General features: G+C 42.7%; 1 protein-coding gene across 2 annotated transcripts in view; it reads right to left on the reverse strand.

Moving 5' to 3' along the window:
- Window positions 1-428: 428 nt before the first annotated feature.
- Window positions 429-13,432, reverse strand: part of RGS14 (regulator of G protein signaling 14) — a 215,909-nt gene continuing 202,905 nt past the window's right edge. For both annotated transcript variants that reach the window (XM_063927993.1, XM_063927994.1), the window contains 4 exons: window positions 9,811-9,895; window positions 6,394-6,446; window positions 3,056-3,221; window positions 429-2,822 (listed from right to left, as the gene is read on the reverse strand). In XM_063927993.1, the coding sequence (XP_063784063.1) occupies window positions 2,425-2,822; window positions 3,056-3,221; window positions 6,394-6,446; window positions 9,811-9,895 (702 nt within the window). In that variant the 3' untranslated portion in view covers window positions 429-2,424. The remainder of the gene's footprint in view (window positions 2,823-3,055; window positions 3,222-6,393; window positions 6,447-9,810; window positions 9,896-13,432) is intronic.

Raw genomic sequence — 13,432 nt, forward strand, 5'->3', positions numbered from 1 at the left:
ACACGGGCCCCTGAGTCCAGAGGGGGCCCCCACCGCACACACTGCACCCATTTTTAAAATACTCACCCCTCCGAAGTCCAGCACCGGCATATGCAGCGCTGTTAGAACACAGTGAAAATGGCTCAGCGGCCATTTTCATGGAGTTCTGCGCATGCGCAGCAGAGATTTCTCAGGGAAAATGGCCACCGCGCCATTTTCCCGGAGATCTGCGCATGCACAGTAGAGTCTGTGCCCTCTAGTGCTCAGACTCTACAGCGCTCCGGGCAGAGAGGAGGGGGCCCGAACGGAGGAGGCTGAACACAGGCCTCCTCCTCTCTTAAATCGCCCCTGACCCCACCCCAATGTAAATCTCATCTGCACGTTACATCTGCCCCACCTGTAGCGCAACATGGGTTTTGCCCATTTGCTTGCTTTTTTGTTTTACTTCCAAACACGAATCGGGCCCTATTTTATAATACAATACTTTTTGTAACTTTAAAACATGAAAAACATTTTGAGAGAAATAAAAAAATAGCCTATACATTATAGCTTATATTTTATAAAGAGTATGCATTTAAAAGAATGATGTAATTTACACTTCATTTATCCATATATCTGTTTACCATACTGTATATATTTTTTTGCAAGATCCACTAGTGGTATATTTGGGAAGGCTACATACTCAGTAGGCAGCATTAAATACTGTACGTTACGTTAAGAACTGTTTTCGCTCAAACGAAAATCCCAGTTAATAGCGGCATTATACTGACTGTAATAGAAATATAATACTAACTTTACCCAAGGTTTCTTTCTTCTGGTATTTCCTATTCTACTGAATTACCCCCCTCCCTTTCCACGTGTATGTTGTTGCCAGTAGCAAAATAAGAAAATAGGTTTTTGATTATAGAAATTATTTGACACATATGGAAGAAGATTGAATGCCTAAAAAAGCTGCAATGTATTTCTTTATGCAGATTGTACACAGATGTAAATTCAGAGTATCAGCAGCGGAACTGGAGCCTGCTGTGTTTACAATAACAAAATAAACCACAACTGCATAAGTTCGATTGGTCTCATTGACTTACATTTGTTTTATATTTGGCATGTTATCCATCTGGGTTTTCATGCGGATCCACCACGGGCAAAGAAGCCGCAAATATTAAGTCTTGATAATTCACCATTGATGTCAAACTTCTTTATTGCCTATGAGACTGTACAAATGGTTCTAATGATAGTTGTTGGAACTGTTAGGGGGCTTTAGCGACTAGTTCACATTCTGTGCTACTTAAAATCATTAAAAAAAACAGCTATAATGCTTTTATATATAATTGTGGCTAGCACAGATTAACTGTATTTGTGATATCAGAGAGAGGGATGAACCTCTCTTTCTCTGGGCTTTAAGTTATATTGTGGTTTCTTCTGGTTACTTTGGACCTCCCCCAACTAACCTGGCTTTAATTTGTTCAAATTTAGAACCAGTATCTGCTATAGTAACTGACCTGCTTCAGGGGAAGTAAAGGGCCCCATACACTAGAACGATAATGCCCGATTTCATCCGATTTCGGGCATTTGGCTCGATATATCAGGTGAAATCGGGCATTTTGGAAGTGTTTCCGATCCGATGTGCGTTCCCGTGAGCATCGCCAGTGACATGAGGGTCCGACATGTTGCATAAGTGTATGGGGCCCTTAAGGGGTAAATTTACTAAAATGGGAGTTCTATTTAAGATGGGATGTTGCCCATACCAACCAATCAGATTCTAGGTATTATCTTCTAGAAGGTGCCAGATAAATGAGAAGTAGAATCTGATTGGTTGCTATGGACAACATCCCATCTTAAATAGACCTCCCATCTTAGTAAATTTGTAAGTGTCTATCATTTGGCAACGAGGAAGGAAAGTGATCAATGAACTACGTAAAACATGCATTTGAGCTGAAGTCTGCTTACACTACATCAATCTATGGGAACCACTGTGAAATAAATAATTTTATTTTGTCTGTCTTCTTGCTTCAAAGGCACCAATATAATGGAGAAATAAACATAAGTGTTAGTGTTTGTAACTTATGAATGAATGAGATAGAAAATGGACACGAGATCACAAAGCCATGTTTGAATAGTATCCGAACAATTATCCAAGTAATAATATGAACTACTGTACACAGCCTCTGTCTCACAATTCTGACATTAGTGAAGAAGACCCACTGCGTGTCAACGTTAGCTGCCATTAGACAAAAGGATAGAGCTTGTAAGCCTCTTACATCTATGACATGGTCTGCGTACAGATCTCCCATGTAATTGTTGATTGGTCTTGTTCATAGAAAACAGGTTTGATTCAACCCTCACTGAATGTGTATATCTGCAGCAAGTCCCTGCATCTTCCTGGATCACATTTGTATCCAGCATCCTTCTCCTGGGAGCGAAATAAATACGAAGCACTGTCATTAATTACAAAGCACAACTTTCATCTTCTGTACAAATTTGGTCATTGCTGACGGTTGGCTCAGAGTCCATACTGGAAATTGTCACTGCTGGGACTATGTCCTTGTCAGCAGTGGAGTTACTTGTATCATGGGTGTGAAAATATGGGGGGCATGCTCCTTCTGGACATGGCAAGTTGGTGTCTTGAATTTGCTCTTGGTAGTTTGCAGCAGAAACATCTGGACAGGATGAGGCAGCCTTTGGAAGCTCTGTGGCATTGTCCTGGCAGTCCATGTGGCAATGATCACATTTGTCCTCTGTCTGGATTTTCAGGAAGTCAGGTAGAACAAGGTGCTGCTTACATAGCAACCCACGCTGGTCATCTGCCCGGCTGCTCTGGACTCTGTTAAGCATTTCTACTAATCCTATGGAAATAAAATACCAGTAACAAGTTAAAGTTTGGTTGTCTATGGTGTGTAGTAGTAGTAGTAGTAGTAGTAGTAGTAGTAGTATTATATCCTCAGATGTCCTGACAACTAGTAACAGGTAAGGTAGTGATTTCAATCCTATAGTATATCATATCCAAAATTGTTGCCCTAACTTTACCTCTAATCACTATGTAATATTTAAATCCATAAAGTAATCATTTTAAACATACCTTCAATGTCATAGTTGTGTGGATAAACTTTGTGTCTGACTTGTGGAAGTCTGCTAGGGCTATTCAATAGTGAGCTGTCATTCGCATTGATATACTCTGCTTGTGTCTGATGCTGAAGGTCTGACCTTGCCATATGTTCTCCAGGCTTTTCATTCACAGGTTCTATCTGTATAAATTTAATGAGAGGTTGGGTTTGCTTTGGTATATACAGGTTGAGACTCCCTTATTCCTAATATCTTGGGACCAGAAGTATCTTGAATATCGCAATTTTTCAATATTTTGGAATATTTGCATACCATAATGATATAACGGGGACAGGACCAATTCTGACCATGAAATTAATTTATGTTTCATGTAATGTACACCCTTAAACATAGCCTGAAGGTCATTTTATACAAAAATATTTTTATTTTTGTGCATGAAACAATGTTTGTGTACATTGAACCATCAGAAAGCAGAAATTTAACTTTCTCATCCGCACTCCAAAAATTTTGGATCTCCAAATATTTTTATATTGGATTTTCGGATATGGGAGACTCAACTAGTACTATTAAAATCAATATCTAATTGAGCTCTGCTTTTATTAAGAAACAGGTTGGATTATTTTGTTGACAATTTTTCTGCAGCTACTAATTTCCACTGTTAGGGTATATGCCCCAAACATACATTTCCCATTTACCTCTTTGTGGAAACACAAAATAGACAATAACATGAAAATTAAAACAGTTCTCTTTATTTTAATTTTATTTTTTTTATTTGCATTTGATTTATTTTTATTTTTAAGTTGATCAATAAATAAGGACTATGAAAGCGTAACAGGCTGGGAGTGGTGTTAAATTATTTTTGAAAGAGACTGCTTCTGAATACAACATTATAAAAACCAACTATACCTATCATAAATTGAATATTACTGGGGTAAAATAGATATGCCTGCGAAGAGGACAAGGGGGGTTATTCAGGCTGGATTGCTGATTCTGCTAAAAAGCACTGCAAACCTTTCTTTTGCATGCTGGGAGCTGCCCATCAGAGGGCAAGGCCACCTAGCATGCTGAAAGTCCTGCCCAACGGCTGCAACCTCAATTTAATAGCAGTTGCCACAACTGTAGACAACCCCTTGCCTCTGCAGCCCGGCTGTGAACGCAGGCAGCCCAACACTATTTTTCCATCAGAGCAGCTGCGTGTGGCATTATTATTATTATTACATTTTATTTATAATGTGCCACAAGTGTTTCGCAGCGCCGTACAAAGGACAGTACAGGGAGACAAAACTTAGCATTACAGTAAATAAATAACAAAAATAGAGTACAGGTAACAAAGAGCACCACAATTCTCAAAACATAATACAGCTAAGATGTAAGTAGCGAGGTAGTAATCATCGTACTACTTGGGGTTGGCGGCCACAGATAGAGATGAGCCTTTACCAGCAGGAGAAAAAGCGGGTAAAGATGGTCACTGAGTAGGAGAGAGCTACAGGTGAAATGTGTTGAGAAGAGGGCTTTGACAACAAGAGGAAAGAGGGCCCTGCTCTGAAGAGCTAACAATCTAGTGGGAAGGGGCGACAGACAGATGACATGAGGTGCAAGCAAGCGGGAGGTAGCCTGATGGCAGTATGTAAGCAAAGCAGAGATGTTCAAGGCATGAGGCAGGGGGATGGAGGAGCAGCCTCAGGACTAGGTTATGCATCGGAAGGGTATGCTTTGATGAATAGGTGGATTTTTAGTGCCCGTTTGAAGCTTTGCAAGGTCAGGGAGAGTCTAATGGAGCGGGGGAGCGCGCTCCACTGAAGGGATGCAGCACGAGCAAAATCTTGAACTCGAGCATGGGAAGCAGTGACCAGGGCAGAGGAGAGGAGACGGTCATTGGCCGACCGTAGTGGGCAGGAGGGAGTATGTAGGGAGATGAGGTTGGAGATGTAGGGAGCAGTGGAATTAGAGATGGCCTTGTATGTGAGGGTGAGGGGTTTGAAGAGGATTCTGTAGCGGAATGGGATTTTTAGTGCCCGTTTGAGCGCAGTGTCGAAAAGATTTTGTCGAAGGGGAGTGGCAGATATGAAGCGGCGGGAGAGGAAGATAAGCCTAGCTGCGGAGTCCAGGACAGATTGGAGGGGAGCAAGATGGGAGCAAGTGAGGCCAGTGAGGAGAACATTGCAGTAGTCGAGTCGTGAGATGACCAGTGAGTGGATGATAAGTTTAGTTGCACTCTGGGAGAGGAATGGCCTGATGCGAGCAATGTTGCGTAGCTGGAACCGACAGGATTGCGCCAGAGCTTGGCTGTGGGGTGCAAAGGAGAGGGAGGAGTCAAGAGTGATGCCGAGGCAACGGAGCTGGGGAACGGGGGAGATGATTTTGTTGTCAACAGTGATAGAGATATTAGTAGGGGGTGTTGCCCTGGCTGGGGGAAAGATAATGAGTTCAGTTTTGTCCATGTTGAACTTCAGAGAGCGCTCATACAGGAGGAGATGGCGGAGAGGCAGCTGGAAACCTGAGAGGACAGAGGGGGACAGATCAGGAGAGGAGAGGCATCAAGCAGCTGCCTCGAAAACACTGCAGACCCACCCCCATTTCCCCCTGTGCCGCCCCGCAATGGTCTGTCGCAGCCCCGCCAGCCCCGCAAACGCTTCTTCCTGTCAATGGGGTAGATGTGTTTGCATTAGTCGAGCTGCGCACACACAGGACGGGACCTGCGTGTGCATATTGGCGCGGAGAACGGGGAAATTGTGGTTGCATCATGCAACCTGAATAACCATCAAAGACCATAGCAAATTGAAAAAAACTGAAATAGACTGTTACATACTGTACCACTGACACTATTATAATACAGTTGAAACAAAAACGCAATATTCTACAAAGAGTAAAGTCCTGTTCTGTACGATGAGGCACATACAGTAACATGTGCACACCATATTGCTGTAGACCACTCTATCTGAAATGACTAAGGCGAAACCTTACTTTCCTTAGTCTGGTATTTAGGTAAATGGGATGTACACTCAGATATGTCAGAGTGTGTTCTACAATTGGGGCAACAGGCAGTGATTTATCCTTTTACCTTCGTACATCATTTGCTGGGAAAGAGCAGCACGCAAAGCTTCATTTTTAAAATAATTTTTTTTTTGGGGTGAATGTAAAAGAAGCATTGAGTGACAGACACCATGTGATCTCATAACCGGTTTACTAGTATAATCCTGAATCCCTAATCCATTATAGGTTGGCCAATGACTAGCGCATACAGTCCTAAGTGCACGTTTTAAAATAAAAAGGCTATTATTTCCATGTTTCCAGAAACAATAAGGCATTTATGTTATGAGTCATACTTCATTTATAAAGCTCGCTGTACTTTACCTTAGTTTGTGGTTCAGCTGTATTTCCTTCAGTGATTGTAATGTCTTTCATCTCTGCATGTTAAAGGAAAGAAGATTACCTGCCTTTTTCAGCAGCAGTGAATTCCTAAATTATGTATGTGTAGTGATTTTTATCCCATTGCTATAAGCTTGCTGGTTGTAACTCTAGGCTAATAAATATCTAATTATTTTTTTCCCCAAAACACATTTCATTGTTCATAATATAAAACACCAAAACAAACAGTAAAGAAATTACAGGCAGGTACAAAAAAAAAAAAAAAATCATGAAAATAACACCTCCCAACATGATCCTCTCCAGGAGGGACACAATGCTCTGCTCCTGGGCTTCCCTCTTAATGTATGATTGTCTTCACCTGTGCTGAAACACCTTTCTTATCCATTAACCCAAAGGTTCTCAAACTCGGTCCTCAGGACCCCACACAGTGCATGTTTTGCAGGTCTCCTCACAGAATTACAAGTGAAATAATTAGTTCCACCTGTGGGCCTTTAAAAATGTGTCAGTGAGTAATTAACGCACCTGTGCACCTGCTGGGTTACCTGCAAAACATGCACTGTTTGGGGTCCTGAGGACCGAGTTTGAGAACCTATGCATTAACCTGTTCAACACAGGTGTCAGCAATCATACATTAAGAGAAAAGTCCAGAAGCAGAGCATTGTGTCCCTCCTGGAGAGGGTCATGTTGGGAGGTATGTAATAACATTGTGGATGCCTAAAATCAAAATTAAGGACTAAATAATCAGTGGTTCCCAAACATTTTTGGGTCACGGCACCCTAGAGTATCAGAAATTTAGAAAGATATTAAATTAAGTAAATTGTGTTTATATGTCATCCTTAGAAGCAAATATTGTCCCTCACCACACATTTGAACCTGTTTGTCCACATATTTTATGACTGATAGCCACCAGCACTAGTTTTGTCTTTTACATTGACCATAAATAATTTGAATTGGTCCTGGACCACCAACCCAGGGCACCCCTGCAGGTACCCCGAGGCTCCCCAGGGTACCACGGCACACACTTTGAGAACCACTGGTCTAGCTTACTAAATATATCCTGACATACAGGAAAATAGAGTGACATACTGTAGACAATGCAATAATTATACCAAGAAGAAAAGGAAGAGTGCAAAGAACAGCGGCGTCAGAAGGGGGGTGCGGCCCACACCCAGGTGTCACCCTCGAAAGGGGTGACACCAAAATGTCAGCTTCTTCACATTTACAAGAGCAGAGTGCTGCAGTGTGACATTCTCCTGCAGCACTCGGCTCCTGTCATACAGTGCAGGCACTGGTCTCCGGAAGCAGCCCAGCAATCTTCAAGGGTGCTGGGCTGCCCCTAGAGTAATGTCACCAGGATCTCACATGAGACCACGCCCTTACCAACTTAGGCCACACCCTCCAATTTAGGCCATGCACCTTTTTGGCCGCAAGCGTGCCTCCTGCATGCAAGAGGTACAGAGTGCGCACCAGGTGTCACCAGACCCGGTGACGGCTCTGGCAAAGAATATAGAAAAAACTAAGGGTTGAAGAGGGGCAGAGGGCAAAGGAAAAGCTCTCATCATAGTCAGGGTGACAGTAAAATCACATGAGACAGTCCTGGAATAGCTGGCAATAGATTATTACAGACAGGGCCGGACTGGCCATCTGTCACTTCTGGCAAATGCCAGTAGGGCGGATGGCCACTTGGGCCGGTCCAGCGGTCACTGAGACACGCTGCCGCTCAGTCCGGCGGCAGCATGTCTCAGCTGTCAGGAGAGGAGAGCAGAGCGCCCGCCAGCGCGGCTGTGTCTGGTGCTGCGGCGGCTTCGTTCAAACCAGCCGCCGGTTCGTGAGCCAATCAGAGCTCGCGGACCGGCAGCCAATCAGAAGCCGCCGGTCCGCGAGCTCTGATTAGCTCACGAACCGGCGGCTGGTTTGAACGAAGCCGCCGCAGCACCAGACACAGCCGCGCTGGCGGGCGCTCTGCCCTCCTGATTCACCCCCGTCCCTCACAGCCCGGAGGAGCAGCAGCAGCAGTAGCAGTGCAGCAGCGGTAAGTAGCTGCAGCACTGGCTGCTGTGGGGACAATTGTATATCTGGCACTGTGGGGACAATTGGCTGGCACTGTGGGGCATTTGTATACCTGGCACTGTGGGGGCAATTGTTTAACTGGCACTGTGGGGGCATTTGTATACCTGGCACTGTGGGGGCATTTGTATACCTGGCACTGTGGGGGCAATTGTTTACCTGGCACTGTGGGGGCATTTGTATACCTGGCACTGTGGGGGCATTTGTATACCTGGCACTGTGGGGGCAATTGTTTACCTGGCACTGTGGGGGCATTTGTATACCTGGCACTGTGGGGGCATTTGTATACCTGGCACTGTGGGGGCAATTGTGGATCTGGCACTGCACTATTGGGGGCATATAATGTAAATTTCGGCTCATACTGGGTGCTATAATGTAAATTTCGGCTCATACTGGGTGCTATAATGTGAATTTCGGCTCATACTGTGTGGTATAATGTGAAAGAGGCACCAGTACTAGATAGTATAAGGGGTCCTACTATTGTGGTGCATAATGCGTATAAGGGGTGTATGGTGTGATAAACTACACTGAAGGACACGCCCCCTTTTGAGTGGTCACGCCCCCTTTTCCGGAGCACGCGCGCTTATTTACAAACTTCACATTTACATACCCCCACTTAAAAATTTCCACTTCAACCACAGGTTGTGTGTATTTTAATAGAAAATGATGTACGCTTGTATGTTGTTAGAATATTAATTATATTTGTAAGAGCATAGACTAATAAGTGGGAGGAGTCAGGAATAGTAAGGGGAGGAGTCACAGAGGTGGGCCTGTGTGCTTCAAAAATGCCAGGGCCTATTTTTAGTCCCAGTCCGGCCCTGATTACAGATATTTGAAGTCACCTATGGCCTTATGTCTTTATATGGTCATCATTCTCTTGCTGACTTTTAGTATGTTTATAATTTAAAAAAGGGAGTACATTATCTCTAGTTATATTCTATGGCATAGTTGCTTACTCTTCTAGAATGTATGGGAGACTCACTCCTGAATTTCATTGAGTACTTCTGAACTCCTACCAGACTAGACCAGCCACCTGGAGTAGTCCATGAGCTTGAGGGTGCAACGAGCGAGGAATCGCATCCCTACTCTTATACTGCAAATTGCAGCACTGGGCAGTGAGAAGAGCCGAGTTGAAGTGAGGTTGAGTCTATGGGAAAGGTCCTCTCCATGAGGGGAATCTAGACGCTACTATTGAAGTGATTGGCATGCCCCCACATCTCCCTGTGCCTGCACATGCCCTCTGGGAACTCCGAGATGGTATTATTAAGAAGTACTGTATACTCTAAGGCCCATAGTAACTTCCCTAGCACAAATTAATGAGGTGAATGATCTTACCAGTAAGGGTTTGCTGCAACACAAGCGTCTGTCCTGCCACTTGATGCACAGAGTTGCTTTGGTTTAAAGCGTGTGACTCACCCATCTGTTCAAAAAGAAAATATGCTGAAAAAACTTAGATGCACCATTAGATACAATAGTATTTTCTAAATTAAATTAGCACACAGATAAGGAGGAGATATAAACAATACAATTTGTCAGCTGCACCTTTTGCAGTTTGCACTAATGGTAGTTATTTGGAGTAGACTGCACAATGCTGACGTTGCTCTTTTTTATTCAGTTATCTGTCATGCACATTGTATGTTAAATCCTTAAGGTGGCTGAATTATTATTCTCTGTAATGTATATTAATACTGAAACTGTACAAATACAGAATTTCAAGAAATAAAATGAAGGGAAGAACAGAGTAATTTGAGATGACATTCTAAGCCTGTACGCTGCTCCATATGCCTTCCAGTTACTGTAGGGAGAAGACAAAGTTTGCATGCAAATAGAGATATTTTCCTTTACTACGTTGGAGGTGATAAACAGTCCAGTCTTCCAATAGCTATAATAGTATAGTATTTATTGTTCTGGGGGCTTGCCACCTACTGTAGTAACAGCTAGAGGGCATAGGCTGCAAGCCCTGAAGACAAGCTGAAAACAGGGAAAGTGATTCATAATCACAGACTGCATATTGGAAAAGGCCCTTAAAGCCCGTATTCAGGGGCAGATGTGGCCAGAGATGTGTGCTGAGCGAACCGCTCAGCACACATCTCTCCCCCCACTCAACACAGCGCAATGTGTGCTGTGTGCGGGGGGGACGGGACAAGGGGGCCGCTCATTTCACCCAGCGGGTGAAATAAGTGACCTGCTAGATCAGGCATTCCCAACCACGGTCCTCAAGGCACACCAACAGTGCAGGTTTTAGTGATATCCAGGCTGCAGCACAGATGGTTAAATCAAAATAACTGAGCTACTAATTAAGTCACCTGTGCTGAAGCCTGGATATCACTAAAACCTGCACTGTTGGTGTGCCTTGAGGACCGTGGTTGGGAATGCCTGTGCTAGATTGTGCCGGCATGCAGGCCAATCTAGCACCAGCGAAAGCTGCTATCACTGTGGGGGATACACACGGAAAGATCATGCTTAAAATCTAAGCAATCTAGTCAGATTGCTTAGATTATCGCTCCGTGACTACCCTCCTTATGAATGGTAAATCCTGAATACATTTATACAGTTTGGTCAGTTTTAAGGATGAGTTCAGGGCGCAGGCTCCCCTGGGTTGGTATGGCCTGGCTGCTTTGTGGCATTTTATTGTAACACTTAATCTAGCACCTTTTTTTTAGCAACTAATTGTTTTTTTTTTTTTTTACTAATGTAACACTTTTAACACTCTTAGTTATTACCCCTCACCTATGTAACATTTTCAACACATAGCTGCTTCTTCTTACTAATGGAACACTTTTTAACACTTAAACCTCAAACTAGTGTGATGCCTTGTGGCGGTTGACTGGTTCTGGCCTGGGGGTCCCATGCCCTGGACTTGAACCTTAGTGTGGTCACCTGGTCGTGGTTAGTGGACCCATATTTATGGCCAAAATTATGCTAAGTATCTCAAATGTACTCTAAGTTATATTACAGCATTTATTATACTTATTCTGATTAGCAGTGTTTAGTATTTAGAGTAAGCATCTGCATTTTCTCTTTTTTTCTGTGTGGAACTCAGACGTATATAAATTCACAAAATTGGCTTTCAGAATATCAGTAATTAAGGAAAACAAATGGATTCTGAGAAGCCATACTGGTCTCCTAGACATAACTGCTTCTCTTTATTCCTGACATACATCAAACTCTAAATGCATGGGTGGGTAACCAATATTTGACTGACTCCTTAGATATAATTCTTAAGAAAACTTGTAGGCCCGCTGTTATATGCATTTAGTAAAGTTGAGAAAGGAGATTCAGCTTGTTTACTTGAAACTTTAGTAGCTTGAAATATGTCTTACTTAATGCAATTAGCAGAGCCACATTGATTATTGGTCAAACGTTTAATTATGTCATTAATACTAGAAGGTCCAAATCCCACTTTAAGGCAAGAAAATCCTTTGCAGATATAAAAATATAAACCCAAGAATGCAAGTAGCACTTTAGCACAGGTGGGTCGTACATTTAGCGCCTGAGGTAAGACCCAACATTATTCAAGCTTTTCCAGACCTCAGAGAGGAGGATTTTCATTCGGAGCAAGAGAAACAACATACAGCATGGAACTTGTCTAACGGAGGTCTCAATTTTCTCATTCTCACTGGAAACAGATAATTTTAGAATAATGGCTGTTAAAAAAACAGTTCAATTTGGCCTCAGTTTGTCAATAAAACAGTTTCCTCACCAACAATGTCTACCACTCAAACAGTGCAGTCAAAAGTTAAATCAAACCTTAAATATATGCCTGGATGAAGGCAAAATACTGTAGACTGTTCAAGCCCTTTGCAGAAAGGTTGGCACATTCAGATATTTCCCATAAGGAAACAAGATGGTTCCTTCAGACCCATGTTATATTTAAAAGCTTTAAATCTATTTTGAAACCCAAAAGGTTCCACATGAAAAGCAGTTGCAACCATCAAGTACCATTTTTTCTTCAGCAAAATGGTTACTGTGTAAAAATACATCTAAAAGATGCTTTCCATTTAATATTGATCCTCCCAAACCACAAGAGGCTACTAAGATTTGGATGGAGAGGTCATCTCTATAAGTAGACAGTAACGGTATTTGGTTTGTCCAACACCCTTTATAGGTTCACAGGGGTAATGAAAGCAGCGCTGTCTCATATGTGCCTAAAATAAGTCCAGTGTATTGTTTACCTGGATGATTTTCTTTTAACACACATAGATCCATTAATTCTCATAGAACACAGAGATATGACATTGTCCATTCTAAAGGACCTACTGTAGGTTTCACTATAAACCATCACAGATATATTCTGTTTCCAACTCACCAGATTCTCTGCATGGGATTTATCCTAGATTCTCCTTCTTTCTCATTGAGGGTTCCAACGGACAAATGGACTTCAATTCAAATGTCAGTTCCCAAAACTATACTGAAACAATATCTAGCTCTTCAGGATCTGGCTATAGTAACTGGGAAGATGATACCACTATCACCAGGGTTCTTCTATGTTCCCCTTACCGGCAGACAAGCCAAACATCTGCTAAAAGACCTACTCCATGGTCATCTTACTGGTCAGTCCACATCAACATAACTCCCCGATACGTCAAGAAATTTCTTTTTGGAGCACCATGTCCATTCTGTCTCCCAGATCACTAATAGATCCTCCCCCAGTGATCACAATAATCCCAGATGCATCTCACCAAGGCAAGGGAGCTTTCTCACAAAACAAAGCAATAAGAGGACTTTGGTCTATAAAAACAAAACCTAGGAATAGGCCTGGAAAGCACAGTGTCAATCTTTGCAGATGATACTAAACTGTGTAAGGTATGTAATTAAGAAATAGATGTGGAGTCTCTACAGAATGACTTAATTAAACTTGAAACCTGGGTGTCTAAATGGGGAATGAGGTTCAATATTGAAAAATGCAAAGTTATGCATTTTTGGATTAAAAACAAACTTGCATCCTACTCACTTA

The sequence above is a fragment of the Pseudophryne corroboree genome, chromosome 6 (genome assembly GCF_028390025.1).
Source record: "Pseudophryne corroboree isolate aPseCor3 chromosome 6, aPseCor3.hap2, whole genome shotgun sequence".
Taxonomy (NCBI): Eukaryota; Metazoa; Chordata; class Amphibia; order Anura; family Myobatrachidae; genus Pseudophryne; species Pseudophryne corroboree.